This window comes from Gossypium hirsutum, chromosome A13, assembly GCF_007990345.1.
Source record: "Gossypium hirsutum isolate 1008001.06 chromosome A13, Gossypium_hirsutum_v2.1, whole genome shotgun sequence".
NCBI classification, from domain to species: Eukaryota; Viridiplantae; Streptophyta; class Magnoliopsida; order Malvales; family Malvaceae; genus Gossypium; species Gossypium hirsutum.
The window spans coordinates 23,565,902-23,582,531 of NC_053436.1; the positions used below are offsets into that span (position 1 = coordinate 23,565,902).

The window sequence follows — 16,630 nt, forward strand, 5'->3', positions numbered from 1 at the left end:
ATTTAGTCCCCCCAGCATACGAGACACATGCAAGAATCTCGGCTCTTGTCAGTGTTGTTTAATAACAAGCAATGCCCTCGCATTTAAATTGTGTATGTACGTCTTGATAATCTAATTTTTAGTCTGATTATATTAATATAAAAATTATAAATTAATAATGTTAACAATTTAATAATTATATTAATTAAAATTTAAAAAATTAATAATATTTTCTTACCATTTGCAATTGGACCTGGAAATGTGTTTATTATCCAAACGAATAAGTGGCATTGATATTTTAAAAAGTATAAAAATAAAATAATATTAAAAAAATTATGAAATATAAAATTAAGACAATAAAAATTTGAGAGAAATTAAATGAAAATTTGATAATAAAATAATTGAGATAATAAAATTTGAATGCAAAAGAAGGAAAATAAGAGTACATATAAAAAATAAATTAGCTGTTATATTAAAAGTTATTGTTGGATGAAAACGTGTGCAACAAAATGTATTTTCTGTTTCTCGCTCCAAAATTAATTAATTTCTCTAAATTTAATAAAAAAACTTAATTTCTGAATTAATTATGGAAACGGACTTTCTAACTAATTTAACCCTGAATTATTTTTACTATTATTGAAAAAATAAAGACAAAACAGTGATATAGAGATCCAATGCTGTGTATCTGTATAAAACGTGCTGTTACGTTAAGGCAGATCTGGGATTTTAGGACATCAAACAATCGTATCTGAAAGTCTCCACATTTACGTGTCTCTTCCAATCCCATCTCACCACGTGTCTTTATTAATTTTGACCTCTATTTATTACTATTAGTACTACTATTATTATTAATTTTATTTTTCCTCCCCAATCTCTTCTTCTTTTTGCATCCACTGATTTTGCGTTCTTTGTTTTGTGGAATCAAACCTTCGCCGTTGACCATGATTCTCCGGTCGGTATTGGTCTTGGTTCTGTTGGTGGGGGTTTTATTCCCTGCATCGCAATCTTTGCGTTTCGATCTGCAATCGGGACAAACTAAATGCATCGCCGAAGACATCAAGAGCAATTCAATGACTGTCGGAAAGTACCACGTTGTTAAACCTAATGAAGATCATCCTTTGCCCGATACTCACAAGCTCACCGTCAGGGTACTCTTAAAAAAACCCCAACCAAAAACCCAACCTTTTTCTTTCTAATTTTGTGTTTTGAATTTTGGGAGTAGTTTAAGATGTTTTGGGCTGTAAATTGTTGTAGGTAACGTCTTCATATGGGAATAATTTTCACTCGGCGGAAAAGGTGGAGAATGGGCAGTTTGCATTCACGGCGACGGAGCAAGGTGATTACATGGCTTGCTTTTGGGCGCCGGAGCATTCGCCGCCGATCACGGTCACCGTTGATTTCGATTGGAGGACTGGAGTCCACACCAAGGACTGGACTAACGTTGCCAAGAAAGGCCAAGTCGATGTAAGTATTATTATCCCTTCCCACGAATATGTTGCTTTAAGTGGGAGGGAGGGGGGGGGGGTTGGGTGGTGAAGGGACCATAATCGTTGCATCTAAAATATATATAGTTTTGTTGTTCTTTGTAACAACGATTCAATTTAGAGTGCTTGTAGTTTTAAGCGTTGAAAACTACGTAGATTTATTGTAATGATCATTAGGATCATCTTGGTTGATTGGAACTACTTGGAAAAAGATTTAAACCCTAGTTGCTTAGTGCTAAGCTAAAGGGTCTCTCGGTCACGGTGTTCCATAGAAAATTACTGCTTTTTCTTTAGTGTTCAAGGCTTGTTATGTTCTTTTTTTTCATCAGATCCACCATGTTCACTTAGCATGAGATGTTGGTTATGAAGTTCACTAGGCCGATTTCTGTGACTTTGGCCTTTTCTATGAACAAAAACTTCCTTGCTTGCGGTTCAATCTTTGGAGCTACGGATTGGGTTTTTGTAAATTAGATGGACACTCTCTTACATGGTTGTTTCTGCAGCTGTTGATTTGCCCCCTTTGTAAGCAAAACAGGCTGAGAATATAGTTTAATATGTATAAGATCCTGATGCTTAACCCGGATACAGTTAGAGTAACATTAACCTTTTATCTCTCCTGAGTGCTAAAGCAGTTGAGTCTCTTTTCCATATAGCTTGCAAAGATTGTTGCAGTCCTTGATGCATTCTAATTAGTAAACCCTAGATAGCAAACACCAACCCACTATCACTCTTCAAGAACGATTAGGCATGCTAGGTTTTTTGCCTTCCTATTGTTTTCATACCTTTAGTAGTACCTACCTACCTGCCTCTGGAACATTGATGCTCGGATTCTTTATTGTCATCAATAGGTATGAGAAACATTTCACAAAAATTGCCATACTCATTTCAAACACATACCTCAAGTCCGTGTAACATAATTGGTGCTTATGTTCTAATCCCTTATCTGAATCCTAGATGGAAAAAAGAAAAACCTTATTGTTTTTCTCTTTTATTTCTATTGTAAATACCAGGCGATGGAACTTGAGCTGAAGAATCTGTACGATACCATTCAATCCATTCATGAGGAAATGTTTTATTTGCGTGAGAGGTAAGGAAACATCTTATCCGTCGTTGTTGTCGCATAGCTCTTCCTCTTGAAGGAATCTTATTTCTTCACTCACTGTTTTGGGTTCTGCATATGATTCTTTTTGTGTGTGTGTGTGTGTGTTCCAGAGAAGAAGAAATGCAGGAACTGAACAAAGCTACAACCTCCAAAATGTTCTGGTTGTCGTTTGTCTCACTGTTTCTTTGCCTATCAGTAGCCGGATTACAATTTTGGCATTTAAAAACCTTCTTCGAGAAGAAGAAGCTTATTTAAGTTTGTAAGACCATAGGTTTTTTTCCTGTACTGTTGCAAAATATTTTGACAAAAATAATTTTCTAGGTCTCATAGCTGGAATGGGTCTCTGTCATGTGAAATGTGTAATATCTTTGTGGCTACCTTCTATAATGGATGAAGTTTGGGGAGAGAGTGAGGTAAGGGGATACAAAATGACAAGCTTGGTAGTTGTTATTATTACCTATGTTATTCATACTCTTCATTTTTTTTAAAGCATTTATATCTAATACATACTCGGACATGTTTGAATGTGGGTATGAAAGCATGACCTTTTAAATATACAAAAACCGTCGGATACATTTTCATATGCGACACTTTTGTTTCGTTTATATTCTCAATTATGATGATAGAAAATCACCTAATTTCTATCACATTTTGCAACCCAACCAGATTGCAAAATGAAGATTGAGGGCAAAATTTGAGATCCCCACCCAACCCCTTAAGGTTCTTCAAATCCAAGTTGAACCTTAGAATGAAAAGACTGAATGCCGAAGAAGAAATATGTAATTTTTCATAAAATAAACAGGAAAAAAAAGGTAAAGCAACAGGCAGATCTGGCAATATCAGGCATAGCAAGATCATATGACACATACAAAATGAAAAATAATTAAAATTATATAATAGAGATATTAACATGTTAAAATTACATAAATATAAAATATCTTAAACCTGGTCATGACAACAATATAATACAAATGCTGACAGATAAGAATTGTAAAGTCCGGCAACAGGAAATGAGCAACAGCTACCATGAAACAAGCCATGATTCTAAAAGCATACCTAAGCACAAAAACAAAATCCAGAAATTCAACCTGAAAGCTCAAACTAGGACAACTTTGTCCAACCAGTTAAAAAAGAGTACTAATATAACAACATTGATATTTTCTTGCCTATTATTGCTCTTCATAATCAATGGTGAATGGCGATAAGGATGAAAAGTAAAACTGTGTACGATGAGGAAACGTTTTATTATATGCAAATTCGGGTGACCTCCAAAGAGTTGAAATTGAAATGCAGACATACTTTTATGACTGAATTTGGAAAGAGGATAGAGGAAAACCAGTTATGGTAAAATCTATAACAAGCAACTTACTGAGTCTATTTACAGTACCATCCATCGGCACAAATGGGGGAGCTTGGAGGTGATTGGTGGAAACGGAAGGTTTATCATCAGTTACATCAAATCTTGAATACTATGTATTGTATATACTCAAACAATGATCTGAGGATACATTTTTTTTCCTACATCTTTTCAAGCCTCTTGAGAATATCCAAGAAAGAAGGTCTTTGATTCATATCGGCAGCCCAACAATTGTCTGTTAAGCTAAGAAAGATTCAAGAAGAAACCAATCAGCAATTCCACTTGTCCAAGTCCAGCACCTCAAATTGTTTGTTAAGTAACTGTATTAACATTAATTGCTAAACATCTTTGGGAAGAGATTTTGCAGTTAAAAGGTTGGATAATACCAAATGCTAGGAATATGGAGATGTAAGGCAGTATTAAGGTCAACAATATGCAAATCTGCATGCAGATATTATAGCTTATATAACCTACTTATCATTATAAAATTCAAGTTGTGGTTTGACCATGTACATGGTGTAGCACAAGCCATGAACCTTCTAGTAAAGTAAAAGAATTATAGAGATGGCTTACTCTCTGAGTTCAGGGAGGTATGATTTTGAACGAAAAGAAGGTCGGTGTCCTGCTGCAACATACTTAGCTGCTTCATAAGGTTCATAATTCGAGAATGGTGGTTCTCCTTCAAGCATCTGCTCCAAGTAAGAACATCATGCATTAGAACTAATCTCAAATAGATTACCATCAATGTCATTTTGAAGGAGGAAGAAGATTACCTCATAAAGTATCATTGCGAAAGAGAAAACATCCACTTTTTTATCATATTTCCGGTGCTTGAAAACTTCAGGTGCCATATAACGATCTGTCCCAAATGCAAAGTAAAGAACCTAAGAATCTGAGGATCATATGTTATCCAAACGAAACCTGCACAAACACTCACAACTCCCTGTTTCCCCAGTCATTTTGTAGACATCATGACAATTTTGAACCTTGATGAGTTTGCTCAGTCCAAAGTCTCCAACTTTCAAATGATCAGCACTGGAGTTGACCAAAAGCACATTCCTGACAAAAAAAAAAAAGAATATTATAACATGAAAAGTCGATGCAATTCAAAGCTTTCAACCATGGAAGAAAAAGGAAAAGAAATCAACTAGAAAATGAGGAAGATTTTTGTGCTTTCAGAAGGCCAAGTTCATTAACCCTTCCAAATTTACACGAAATATTGTTGAAATATGTGAAACATTTAAAGTTATTTAGGTAGATAAATCTTAGAATAAATTATTTGAAATATTCTAGAATATTTTATTTTATGTTGTAGTAATTTATTAGAATAAGGGAATTATTTTCCTTATCTAGTTTATTAGAATAAGGGAATTATTTTCCCAATTATGTTATGACTCTTTTCTTTATTTAAATTTAGTTGTTTAGGTAATAAAAGACAGAACAATTTTATTAAATGCTCTCTTGAAAACTTTCATAGCATTTGAGGTAGGTTATCTCTAGTAGCATCATGGTTAAAACAACCTTCCTTGGAGATAGGAGATCCAGCAATCAAACAGAGAAAGAAAGTTTTACCGTTGAAACAACTAATGAAAATTATGAGGGCCAAAGTTCTCTAGAAGGGTCTCTATTCACTAAGGAACAACTACAGCATCTACACAAACTTTTTCAATCACCACAATTTCGGATGAATTCTTATCTTCCTAACTCATCCAATAATCCTTCTTCCTCCTTTGCCTAATCAAGTACTGATTTTTCTGTTTTTTTTAGTGCCAAGCCTTGTAAAACAAACACGTGGATCGTTGAATCTAGAGCTTGTGATCACATAACTAGTAGTCATTTTCTTTTTTCAACTTACACACCTTGTGCAAGAAACAAATAAATCAAAGTAGCAAATGTGTCGTTCTCGGCAATAGCCGGGAACAGCCCTGTTAAAATTTCGCCTTCCTTGGTTTTACATGATGTTTTACATGTGCCAAATCTAGTTTGTAATCTCATATCGGTCAGTAAATTATCCCAGTCCTCGAGTTGTCATGCTATATTTGACTCCTCTGTATGTAAATTTTAGGACATAGTCTTGGGGAGGATGATTGGCAATGCTAAAAAATCTGATGGAATTTACGTTCTTGATGACGACCATCTAAGTCAACCAACAACTACTTTATGTTTAAATTCTGCTTCTAGTTTTGATAAGGTTATGATTTGGAATTATAGGCTTGGACATCTTAATTTTTACTATTTAAGATATTTGTTACCTGATCTATTTAAAAATAAAAGTCCTTCATACCACTGTGACTTTTGTGAATTGGCTAAACATCATCGGTCATTCTTCCCACCTCAAAAATATAAAGCTTCCAAATCTTTTTCGTTAATTCATAGTGATGTTTGGGGACCTTCAAGAGTCTCAATTTTTTTAGGGAAACTTTGATTTGTCACATTTATTGATGATTATACTCGCATTTGTTGGGTGTTATTATTAAAAGATAAGTCTAAAATTAAAAATGTGTTTCAGTCTTTTTATGCTATGATGAAAACACAATTTGAAATGAGAATAGAAGTACTTCGGAGTGACAGTGGTAGGAAATGTTTTAGTGACCAATTAGGTGTTTTCTTAACCAAACATGGTATAGTCCACCAAAGCTCTTGTACAAATACACCACAACAAAAATGGGGTTACAGAAAGAAAAAACCGACATTTTTTGGAAGTAATTAGAGCCTTGATGTTCACTAGTCAGATACCACATTATCTTTGGGGCGAAGCCTTGTTAACAGCTACATATCTTATTAATAGAATGCCTAGTAAAATTCTAAACTATAGAACTCATTTCAATCTCTTTAAAGATAACTTTCCTAACTCTAAATTGATCACAGATTTATCCCTCCAAGTTCTCGAGTGTAGTGTTTTTGTTCATCTTCACAACCAAGGTAAACTAGATCCTAGAGAAAAAAATGCATCTTTGTTGGCTATGCTTCTAATAAAAAGGGTTACAAATGTTAATATCCAATTGATAGGAAAATTATTGTTACCATGGATGTCACATTTGTTGAAACGCAATCTTACTTTAATTCTAATCTTCAGGAAGGGAATTATAGTAAGGAAGATTTTATAATTGATCAAGAAAACACTAGGAGTATACAACATAGAAATTCTAATAATGGAGAAGGTGAATTAATAATGTTAATGTTGTTAATGAAAAGGAGTATGAAAGTGTAGAGTCTAATCATGAGAATAAAGAACAAACAAATGAGTTAATTGTTTACTGAAGAAGAAATTAAAATCAAGAAAGTGGAATCCACCAGATTCATCACCAAGAATCCGACCCGCAAGATCTTATCAAAAGTCCAGGTAAAGCTCATAATCTAACCAATGAGTTTTCTGTTTTAGATATTCCAATTGTTAAAAGAAAAGATGTTAGAAATGTTGTCAAATATCACATGTCTAACTTCGTGTCTATAAAGCCTTGTCTGCGACATTCTCAACCTTTGTTTCATATCTCGATATTGAGAAAATACCCAAAAATGTGAAAGATGCTCTGCAAGTTCCTGAGTGAAAGGAAGCTATTTTAGAGGAGATGCGTGCTCTTGAAAAAACAGGTACATGGGAAACAGTAGAATTACTTGTAGGGAAAAAATGTAGGCTGTAAATGGGTGTTCACAACCAAATTCAAACCGAATGGATCTTTAGATGGATACAAAGCCTGACTGGTGGCTAAAGGGTACACTCAAATATACGGGATAGATTATCTTGAAACATTTGCTCCAGTAGCCAAATTAAATTTTGTTAGGGTTCTTTTATCAATTGCTGTTAATCTTGATTGGTTCTTACAGCAGCTAGATGTGAATAATGCTTTCCTAAATGGAAAACTTGAAGAAGAAGTTTACATAGATCTTCCTCAAGGTTTTAAAAAAAAATTTTGAACTCGAGTATGTAAGCTCAGGAAATCTTTGTATGGTCTAAAACAATCTCCTTGAGCTTGGTTTGAACGGTTCACTCAAGTTGTTAAAAAATAAAGTTACTTACAAGGGCAAGCTGATCACACAATGTTCTATCGACACTCACAAAGAGGTAGAATAGCAGTTATTATAGTTTATGTTGATATCATTCTTTTAGGAGATGATGTGGATGAAATAAGGCGTCTTAAGGAGCATCTAGCATTAGATTTTGAGATCAAAGACTTGGGTCCTTTGAAATACTTTATTGGAATGGAAGTTGCTCAATCAAAGAAGGGTCTTGTGGTCTCAAAAAAAATATGTGATTGATCTTTTAAAAGAGGCTGGGATGAGCGGTTGTCGCCCAGCTGACACACCAATTGATCCAAATGTAAAATTCGAAAATAAAGAATGTTGATTAGTTGATAAAGGGCAGTATCAAAAATTAGTCGGTAAGTTAATTTACTTATCACATACAAGGCCAGACATAGCTTTTGCAGTGAGCTTAGTGAGTCAATTTATGCATTCCCCAATGGAGGAACATGAAGAAGCAGTGTTTCAAATTCTGAGATACTTGAAGAGTTTACCTGGAAAGGGCTTATTCTTCAAGAAATTCAAACAAAGAGGAATTGAAGCTTATACAGATGCAGACTGGGCAGACTCAATAACAGATAGAAGATCTACATCAGGATACTGTACATTTGTTTGGGGAAACCTTGTAACTTGGCGAAGCAAAAAAACAAAATGTTGTAGCAAGAAGTAGTGCAGAGACTGAGTTTAGATCAATGGCTCAAGGAATTTGTGAAATGATGTGGTTAAAAAGAATTGTGGATGAGTTGAGGAAACCAATAACTTCACCAATGAAGTTGTGCTTTGATTAAAAAGCTGTCATTAGTATTGCTCACAATCCAGTCCAGCATGACAAGACTAAACATTTTGAGATTGATAGACACTTTATCAAGGAGAAGATTGAAGAAGACCAAGTGTGCATGTCGTTTGTTCCTTCACAATAACAGATTGCTAACATACTCACCAAAAGGCTCTCTAAGACAAGCTTTAATTTTCTTGTAAGCAAGTTGGACATGATTGATATATATGCACCAACTTGAGGGAGGGTGTTAGAAATATGTGAAACCCATATATTTTGAGATATATTTTAAATTTATTTAGGTAGATAAATCTTATTCAGGTAGATAAATCTTAAAATAAATTTAAATTATTTGAGATATTCTAGAATATTTTATTTTATCTTTTAGTAGATTATTAGAATAAGGGAATTATATTCCCAATTAAGTTATTACTATTTTCTCTACTTAAATTCAGTTATTTAGTTAATAAAAGATAGAACAGTTTTATTAAATGCTCTCTTGAAAACTTTCAAATATCACCAATGCACGCAGTCAATGAAATGCATAGAGTCCTCAAAAAATAGCTAGTTGAAGAAAAACCAGAATTACTTGCTCAGCAAAACTGAAATAGAAACTGACTTGCCTTGGTTTTAGATCTCGATGAATTATAACATTTGGCTCATTGTGAAGATAAGCCATACCCCTGGCCACAATCATAAAATCCAGATTAGAAAAATAGCCGAACATTTGAGAGAAAATTAAATGCTATCACATAGCCAACACATTTTCTGCAGATAGGGGCGAAGCCAGGGGGCTGGCATGGGCCCCGCCCCCCTAAAATATAAATTTGATCTTTTGGCCCTTAATTTTTTTTAAAAATTTTAAATTAGTAAAGGTAAAATTGTACTTCGACCCTCTAAAATTATAAAATTTCAATTTAATCATTTACAAATTATAAAGATATAAACTATAAAAAATTAAAATTTTATCTGGCCCCCCTAAAAATTTGTTCTGGCTTCGTCCCTGTATGCAGAGTGACTCCGAGTCAAAAGGACGTGAAGTTAGAAAAATAAAAATAAAAGAAAGCCAATGATTTATCCTAATTAAAAAAGTAACATGATTTACGATACAGTTCTGCATTCTCTCACTCTTTTACTCCAAGGTTTACTCTGATACAAGAGCAGGACACATAGCGCTGCACCGACTATACAACTTAGCCTAGAAACATTCTTATATACCTCGCAATGTCCAATGCAAAGCTGACGGCTGTTGATGCACTAAGCGAACCCTTTTCCTTGAGATACTGGTGAAGATCACCCTGTAATAAAATATAATATAGATCAAAGAAATAGTAATTAGAGCAAAAGTTTCAAAACTCTAAAGAGAAACTGGATTGAGAAACATATATACATTCACATACCCCTTTTAAATACTCAGTAATTAACATAAGGGGCTTCTTGTCAGTGACAGCTCCAAGGAATTGAACTATATTAGGATGGCGGAGCTTTACAAGCAAATTCACTTCATGCCGGAAATCCTGACTGAACCAGCATAGCAGAAAACACACAAGTTGCCTTCTTAATTCAGTAAAAAATCAGGATAGATAGGAAATTAATCATGCTACAACAAGCATCAGATTAACCTGGTAACATATGGGAGTTTCTTTCAAAAATTGAAGCTAATTACAAGAAGGAGATGCATGTGTCACTAAAGAAAATGTTTCATGCCTTCTTCTGTGAACTCAAATCGGTTTATCTTTTCCTTCGGCTGCTTTTCGTTGTCAGTTAGAACATATTCACCTTTTCAGCATAGGACACAAACCAAAGAAGGAAACTTTTATGGGAAAGAGCTTTGGATGCAAACTATAGAGATACATTCAAAACATCGTGGGCTTACATGACCAATCTATCATCTGAAAGTGATGGAAGGATGCGTTTGACAGCTACAGGTGTTCCCCGCCAACTGGCTTTTAAAATCTCACCAAATGACCCCTGGCAATATGAGATATAATTAGAGAAAGCACATATTCCAGAAACTTCCTTACAACCAGAAATTACGGAGCTTACATATGAACTCAAGTTCCAAACCGGCAAATGGAACTTACACATCAGAGAGACACGCCAACAATCTAAACCATTTGAAGAAGTTTGATAGCTAGTTCAAACTTCCATTAGCCCAAAAAACATAATCTCAGGTATGAGCTTTTATAGTAATTAATCTTTCTACTAAGCATAAAAGGACATGTACATTCAGCCATTGTGTATGGGGAGATGATATCATACTTCTAAAGACCACTTCATGATAAGGGCCAATTTTGATGTAAATGTCCATGATGATTGTCAAATTAAAACATGGTAAATCTTGATTTCATCAAATGGTTACTATCTTTCCATGGAGAAGATTACAATTATGCTAGTCCTAAGGTCTTTATTATTTCCTTTCTTGCCACACACCACATGTCTACATCCATGATAAACCCTCTGATTTATCTAAGAATCAGAGGCACTTCAGACATCAAAAATGATAGAAGACATTAGTCTTAGTTATGATAAGAATTATGGCTTTGCTTGGTTGGGAGGATCACAAGGAGGAAGGAAAAAGTTTTATTCCAATGCTTAAGCTACAAAGTTCAGAAGTGGTTATGAAACCTAACAATTAGATAAAAATTTCTAGGTTTCTCATTTTCCATCCTCTTTACCAAGCAAAGCCAAAAACGAAGGTAGATGCATCATGCAAAAATAAAACAACCAGTTTTTCTCAAAATCGTTTTACACTTAAATGCAATTCGCATGCATGCAAGCGGGCTTTGTTCTGCTCCGCAAGTTAGCAATATTAAATAATTGAAATCACACCTTTCCTATGATATTTGAACTAGAGAAGTCCAGCTCAGAAGGGTCAACTTCCCAGTCACACTTGTTTGGTAGAGGGGGCAGAACCGGCTTTGGTTCAAAGTGGCTTCCACTTTGGCCCTGCAACAAACAGAATTTTAACTTAAAACTCACAAGAGAAGCTAGAATGCAAAACTAACAAGGTCTTAATTACAAGCATTTCTACTAGCTCAAAAATCAATCAGATTATAAGAGAGAATTAACAAGCACTATTAAGAGCCAAAAGCAGGGTCCATTTCACTTTTTAAGGAAACTTTTCATGACTTAAAACAAAAATAAAAGTTATCAGATCTATGGATCTGGATCACTTTAAACAACGTTCTGACCAAACAGCCACATCTAATATGATGTCCTTCCAGGCATTCAAAAAATAATAATTCTTAAAAATAAAACAATCCATAATATCAACCATCAAGTCAGCCACCATATCTAGGTCCTCAGTCTTAGAACCAAGTATGAAATGCATAAATGTGGACCAAAATGAAACATAAACTGGATACAGTCAGAGTAATCGCATAAAATCAAAGTGTCATTCCCCGCAAATAATCATTCATCACACGATCAAGGTTTATTACAACCAATAATGCGATTAAGAGAGCAGGCATTTGGAGAAGTCCTTTAACTTTAGACTAAATATCAAAAGAAAATAGTTTGCAAAATACTCTAATGGAAAACTGCAAAACAAAATTCTGAACTTACGTAAGATAATCCACCATTTGACTTCAATAGTTCAATCATATTATGTTTTTTAGCTCCTTCTGCATCAGCTAAAGGCTATCATCATCAAGCAAATAAAAATCAAATCAACAAAATTCAGGTTAAATCCATATTAGAACATTGAAAACGAAAGAAAGCCTTTAAAGCGGCACCGTATTCTTCCAGCGATCTTGGGCGTTGACATCGGCACCATATTCAAGGAGGCACTTGGCGACGTCGATCCAGCCATGGAGCGAAGCAACGTGGAGAGGCGTACGGCTGTCGTAATCTCTAGCGTTGACCAAAGCCCGATCTTCCTCGAGAAGCTTGCGGACAGCGCCGGCGTCGTTTTGGTGAGCATGCCACAGTATCATCGACGTGCGGCTCACTCTTGCCTTCTCCTTTTTTTTGTCTGCTGACGATGTAGAGCTCAACCTCCCGCTCGATCCAGGCGCCGCCAATTCTCCGTCGGATGTGCCGGAGTTCATGGTCAACGATCTAACTTTTTTCGGATCGGAAATGTTTGTTTGTTTGTTTTGTTGTGTGGCTTATATTTTCTGGTGCGATTTGGGCGGAGAAAGTTCGTTCGAATCCAAAGTCAATGTAAAAATAATAAAATAATAATAAAACTTCTTCTTTTGCAGTGGACCGATCTATTTTTCAGTTTTCCATACTAAAATTAGAAGCTGTGCCTATGATCATAAATTGCAGTCACATATTGTTCGGATAAAATACTGGGAGGTCATATTATTTAATATGATATTAGGGACCACATTATCAGGCTCTTTCTATAATTTCTTCAAAAAAATATTTTAATAAAAATATATTTATTGCATTTATAATTTTGTTGTATATATAAAATCTATATGAAAAATAAGGAAACAAAAACATTTCAGGACAATCAAAATGAGTTGAATAGAGAGAAGGATTAGTTACACTATACAGTCTCGAAATTATGGCTTAATTTTTAATCAGTTCTCAAACTTTAAAATATTTGTTAGTATAGTCCTTAGCTTATTATATTAAAGCAGTTTTATGACACATATCAAATTGTAAATACATGTATATTTATCACATGCAAAGTTTAAATTTAATATGCCTTCAATTTTATTAATGCTATCTACTATCTTCTTTTTTAACACATTCAATCAAAAGTTTAAAATTTACTTTGTATGAAATTCAAATTACATTTAATAGTTAAATCGATAATTATTAAGGAAAAAAACTTGATTGACAAATAAAAATGTACGTTCGAGCTCACTGAAGCACGCTTATCTTCCTATTTCAAAGTTGAAAGGGATCATAAATAATTCTAATCATTGTATCAAAAATAATAATTTTGAACTATACCTATTTTTCTTGTCCGATAAAACCAAGTTAAGATGAGAATATAATTCTAAAGTCATGAGAAAGATGGTTCCTCTTATCCCTAAAAAGATATGGTTCTATTAAAGAACTAATGTTGCCAAATAAAGAGAACAAGCTAAATTCTTAGAAAAAGTTGTAGAAACATATCAGGCAACACACCACATATTTGAATCAAATGTTCTTCCGCAATACACCATTAAAACCGAAACATTGAAACATGTTAGTCCGCAAACGATACTTTCTTCCCGGACTCGAAGCAGAGTGGTTAATAATATAACCATTCCTATGTATCACACCCTACGCCATTATCTTAGCAGACCTGACATAGAGGCTGTCTACGACCTTGCCAATGTTGGAAATGGTTTCCAATGTTGTGGGGTAGATGGCATCGGTCTTGGGATCGTTAAATATAACAAGTCATCCGGCACCCTGATCCAGAGTCCCTGCAAACTTCTTATCTAAAATCATCTGAGAAAGTTTCTTCTCCACATGGTCTACAGGCAGTTCAATGAGTTCGGCAATATGAGTGATCTCAACCCTTGAGAATGGCTCAATCAATCTGCAGAGATTCTGCTCCAGTAGAGTGTCGTAGAGGGAAGAAAGGTGCCTGTGGACAATAGGATCTTCCTCTAGTTGAGCCTTGAAATCACGAAGAGCAATCTCAAAAAGCTTCAGGGAACGTTTTGCTTGGGCATCAGCGACAGCTTTCATGGCATCAAGTTCAGGCCCCACATATTGAAGCCCAGCTTTCGATGATATTATACCAGCAACATCATCAGCCTGGCTCACCATTATTTTGCACAGCAGAATATACTTGAGGCTAAAGACAGCTCGAGGATCTTCAAGAGCATTGAAAGCTTCAAATGCTTCGAAGAAATAACTATAAGCAGTTTTATAGTCTTTCTCCTCTGCATGGAGGATTCCACTCTGCAAATCTATATTACCCTGTTGAGCTGGTGGGACATAAATCGCATTTGCTGCTGTTCTTGCAGCTGTTAAAGATGCCTTGGCTTTTGGCAGGTTTCGGAGAGAGAAATGAAGCTTACTCTCCAACAAGTCTATGTCCACAAGAAGCAGCTAGTCATCCAACCTTCTCACTTCCTTAATTAGGCCGGAAAGGAGATTAAGTGCTTCCGAGTACTCCTTGTTCTCTATCAAAAGGCCTGCAAGTTTAGCTTCAACTCGTTGGCGTAGAAAAGTTCGCTTCTCAGCACGAGTCCACTGCACCACTTCTTTGCAAAGAGAAATCTGGAGATCTGATGTTCCTGGTATTTTAGCTACATCATCAATTATACCACGAACAATTTTGGCAGTTTTTGCCTTTGGAATCAACGCAAAAAAGGGCCTCAATTGGGCCAGAAGACTTTTGAGCTCCTCTGCTCGGGTCTCTTGTCTGAGAAGATCAGACAGATTTGTTATGGCCTGCTCTTTAATCCGCACAGCATCAGGAGCAGATGAAGGATTTTGTAATACACGATAGAGGATTGAGATGGCTTCATATGGTGTTTTGGCTTCTAGGGCCCGTGCAAGTGAATTGGTGATTGCTGGGAGATATGATGAAGACATTGTAATTCCAGATCCTGCAAAACCAACAAGTCAGTTTGACATAGATGAACTTGCAGAAATAACAAAATTCCATTACAAAAGGGATACAAGTAACCCAAGAAGTTACTACCTAATTTGACAGCATGGATTGTAGCCATTTTAGTCAGTAAATCTTATACTAAACCAACCCACTGAATGCAGAAGTTGATGGGAATTTAAAAGACAAGCATCATCAAACAACTTGGCTTTTTGATAAAGACACAAGTATTCTTACAAAGCCAATTCCATACTTCAATGGCCATAAAACAATTCATCCTAAATTTTGAAAATAAAAACTTTTCTTGTTCAATCCCTTTGAACATGCATTGACGGTCTAGAAAATCGTTTGTCGTTACATGTACCATGTTAGCTTCAACTACAAAGCATGTCACTTGCTATTGGTATCAACATATTGCAAATGAACAAGAATAAAAAGGCATATCAATATTTCCTGATCACCACTTGCCACTCAAATCTCATTGAAGTTGGCCTCAAATGTTATATTTATCGCTAATATGGAAAGAAAGAGCTAAGCCATCAATAGAAGCCCCTTCGTTACTCGGACTAGGCAATTTGGGGTGCAGTACCTGTGTCAACACGGGGACACAGGTCAGATCCGGCAAAAACCAGCGGACAATGCGGTGGGTGAGAACTGAGATGAGAGGAGAAGAAAACTGATTTGCAGAGACTACAGAGAAGGGTATTCAAATAAATGAACAAAAAAATTGGAGTAACCCTATGTTTCTATATGGGTAAACTGCTCAGTTGGTCACTCAATTTTAGGTGTTTTTATTTTCGTCATTTAAAATCACATCTTACAATCTTCCGCAGGCTTTTATTTTAATCATTTAAGCGTTAAATTTCTTATGACGATTGACTATATACCTACATCATATTTACAGTTTCATTTGCTCACCTAACTTCTGTGTCGCTTTCATTTTATCATATATAAAAATTTCTTCATTTAAGTATTAATTGGGATAAAAAAAATATATTAAAGATTAAAGTGAATAATTATAGAAACTAAAATAATGCATTAAAAATTATCAAATTATACTTGTTTATACCTTGCCAAAAGTTCTATTTTTTTCAATATTGAAAATTTAAATTTCAAAATATCAACATCAATTAAATAAATTGTGAATTTTGTTTTATCTCTCCATAGTGTCAACTCAAATAACTCATCTTTAATAATTGCCTAAAAAATTCAAATTTCTTTTTATTATATGATCTTAAATCTTTCGTATTAAGCTAAACGCAAAGAAAAAAAATCCTCGTATTTAATTAAATTAATTAACTTTATCTTCCATGCCAAACAAGCAATTAATTTAATTAATTGTAAGGTATTTTTTTTATTTTTAGTTTAGCATGGAAGATTTGAGTTTACATAATCAAAA

The 16,630-nt window shown here is 34.8% G+C and overlaps 4 protein-coding genes across 5 annotated transcripts; 1 reads left to right on the forward strand and 3 right to left on the reverse strand.

Annotated features, from left to right (window-relative positions):
- Positions 1-636: 636 nt before the first annotated feature.
- LOC107893799 (transmembrane emp24 domain-containing protein p24delta9) lies at positions 637-3,054 on the forward strand. The gene is made up of 4 exons (XM_016818892.2): positions 637-1,127; positions 1,234-1,443; positions 2,474-2,550; positions 2,676-3,054. The coding sequence occupies exons 1-4, from the start codon at positions 921-923 to the stop codon at positions 2,818-2,820; spliced, it is 639 nt and encodes a 212-aa protein (XP_016674381.1). The 5' UTR covers positions 637-920; the 3' UTR covers positions 2,821-3,054.
- Positions 3,055-3,438: 384 nt separating this feature from the next.
- On the reverse strand, positions 3,439-13,004 carry LOC107893798 (integrin-linked protein kinase 1). 2 transcript variants are annotated; one of them, XR_001682963.2, is made up of 12 exons: positions 12,455-13,004; positions 12,285-12,359; positions 11,550-11,666; positions 10,594-10,688; positions 10,118-10,238; positions 9,936-10,015; positions 9,341-9,400; positions 4,860-4,981; positions 4,696-4,781; positions 4,496-4,611; positions 3,935-4,165; positions 3,439-3,621 (listed from the first exon to the last, which is right to left on the reverse strand). XR_001682963.2 is itself a non-coding variant. In XM_016818891.2 (11 exons), the coding sequence occupies exons 1-11, from the start codon at positions 12,767-12,769 to the stop codon at positions 4,084-4,086; spliced, it is 1,269 nt and encodes a 422-aa protein (XP_016674380.1). In that variant the 5' UTR covers positions 12,770-13,004; the 3' UTR covers positions 3,791-4,083. The 2 variants fall into 2 exon arrangements, 1 of the variants encoding a protein (XP_016674380.1); XM_016818891.2 differs by lacking the exon at positions 3,439-3,621 and having other exon boundaries at positions 3,791-4,165.
- A 791-nt stretch (positions 13,005-13,795) lies between these two features.
- Positions 13,796-14,441, reverse strand: LOC121212731 (26S proteasome non-ATPase regulatory subunit 11 homolog). Its single transcript, XM_041086118.1, has one exon. It carries the CDS (start codon positions 14,439-14,441, stop codon positions 14,067-14,069), a length of 375 nt encoding a protein of 124 aa, XP_040942052.1. The 3' UTR covers positions 13,796-14,066.
- On the reverse strand, positions 13,796-15,215 carry LOC107893800 (26S proteasome non-ATPase regulatory subunit 11 homolog). Its single transcript, XM_041086116.1, has one exon. It carries the CDS (start codon positions 15,213-15,215, stop codon positions 14,727-14,729), a length of 489 nt encoding a protein of 162 aa, XP_040942050.1. The 3' UTR covers positions 13,796-14,726.
- Positions 15,216-16,630: the final 1,415 nt, after the last annotated feature.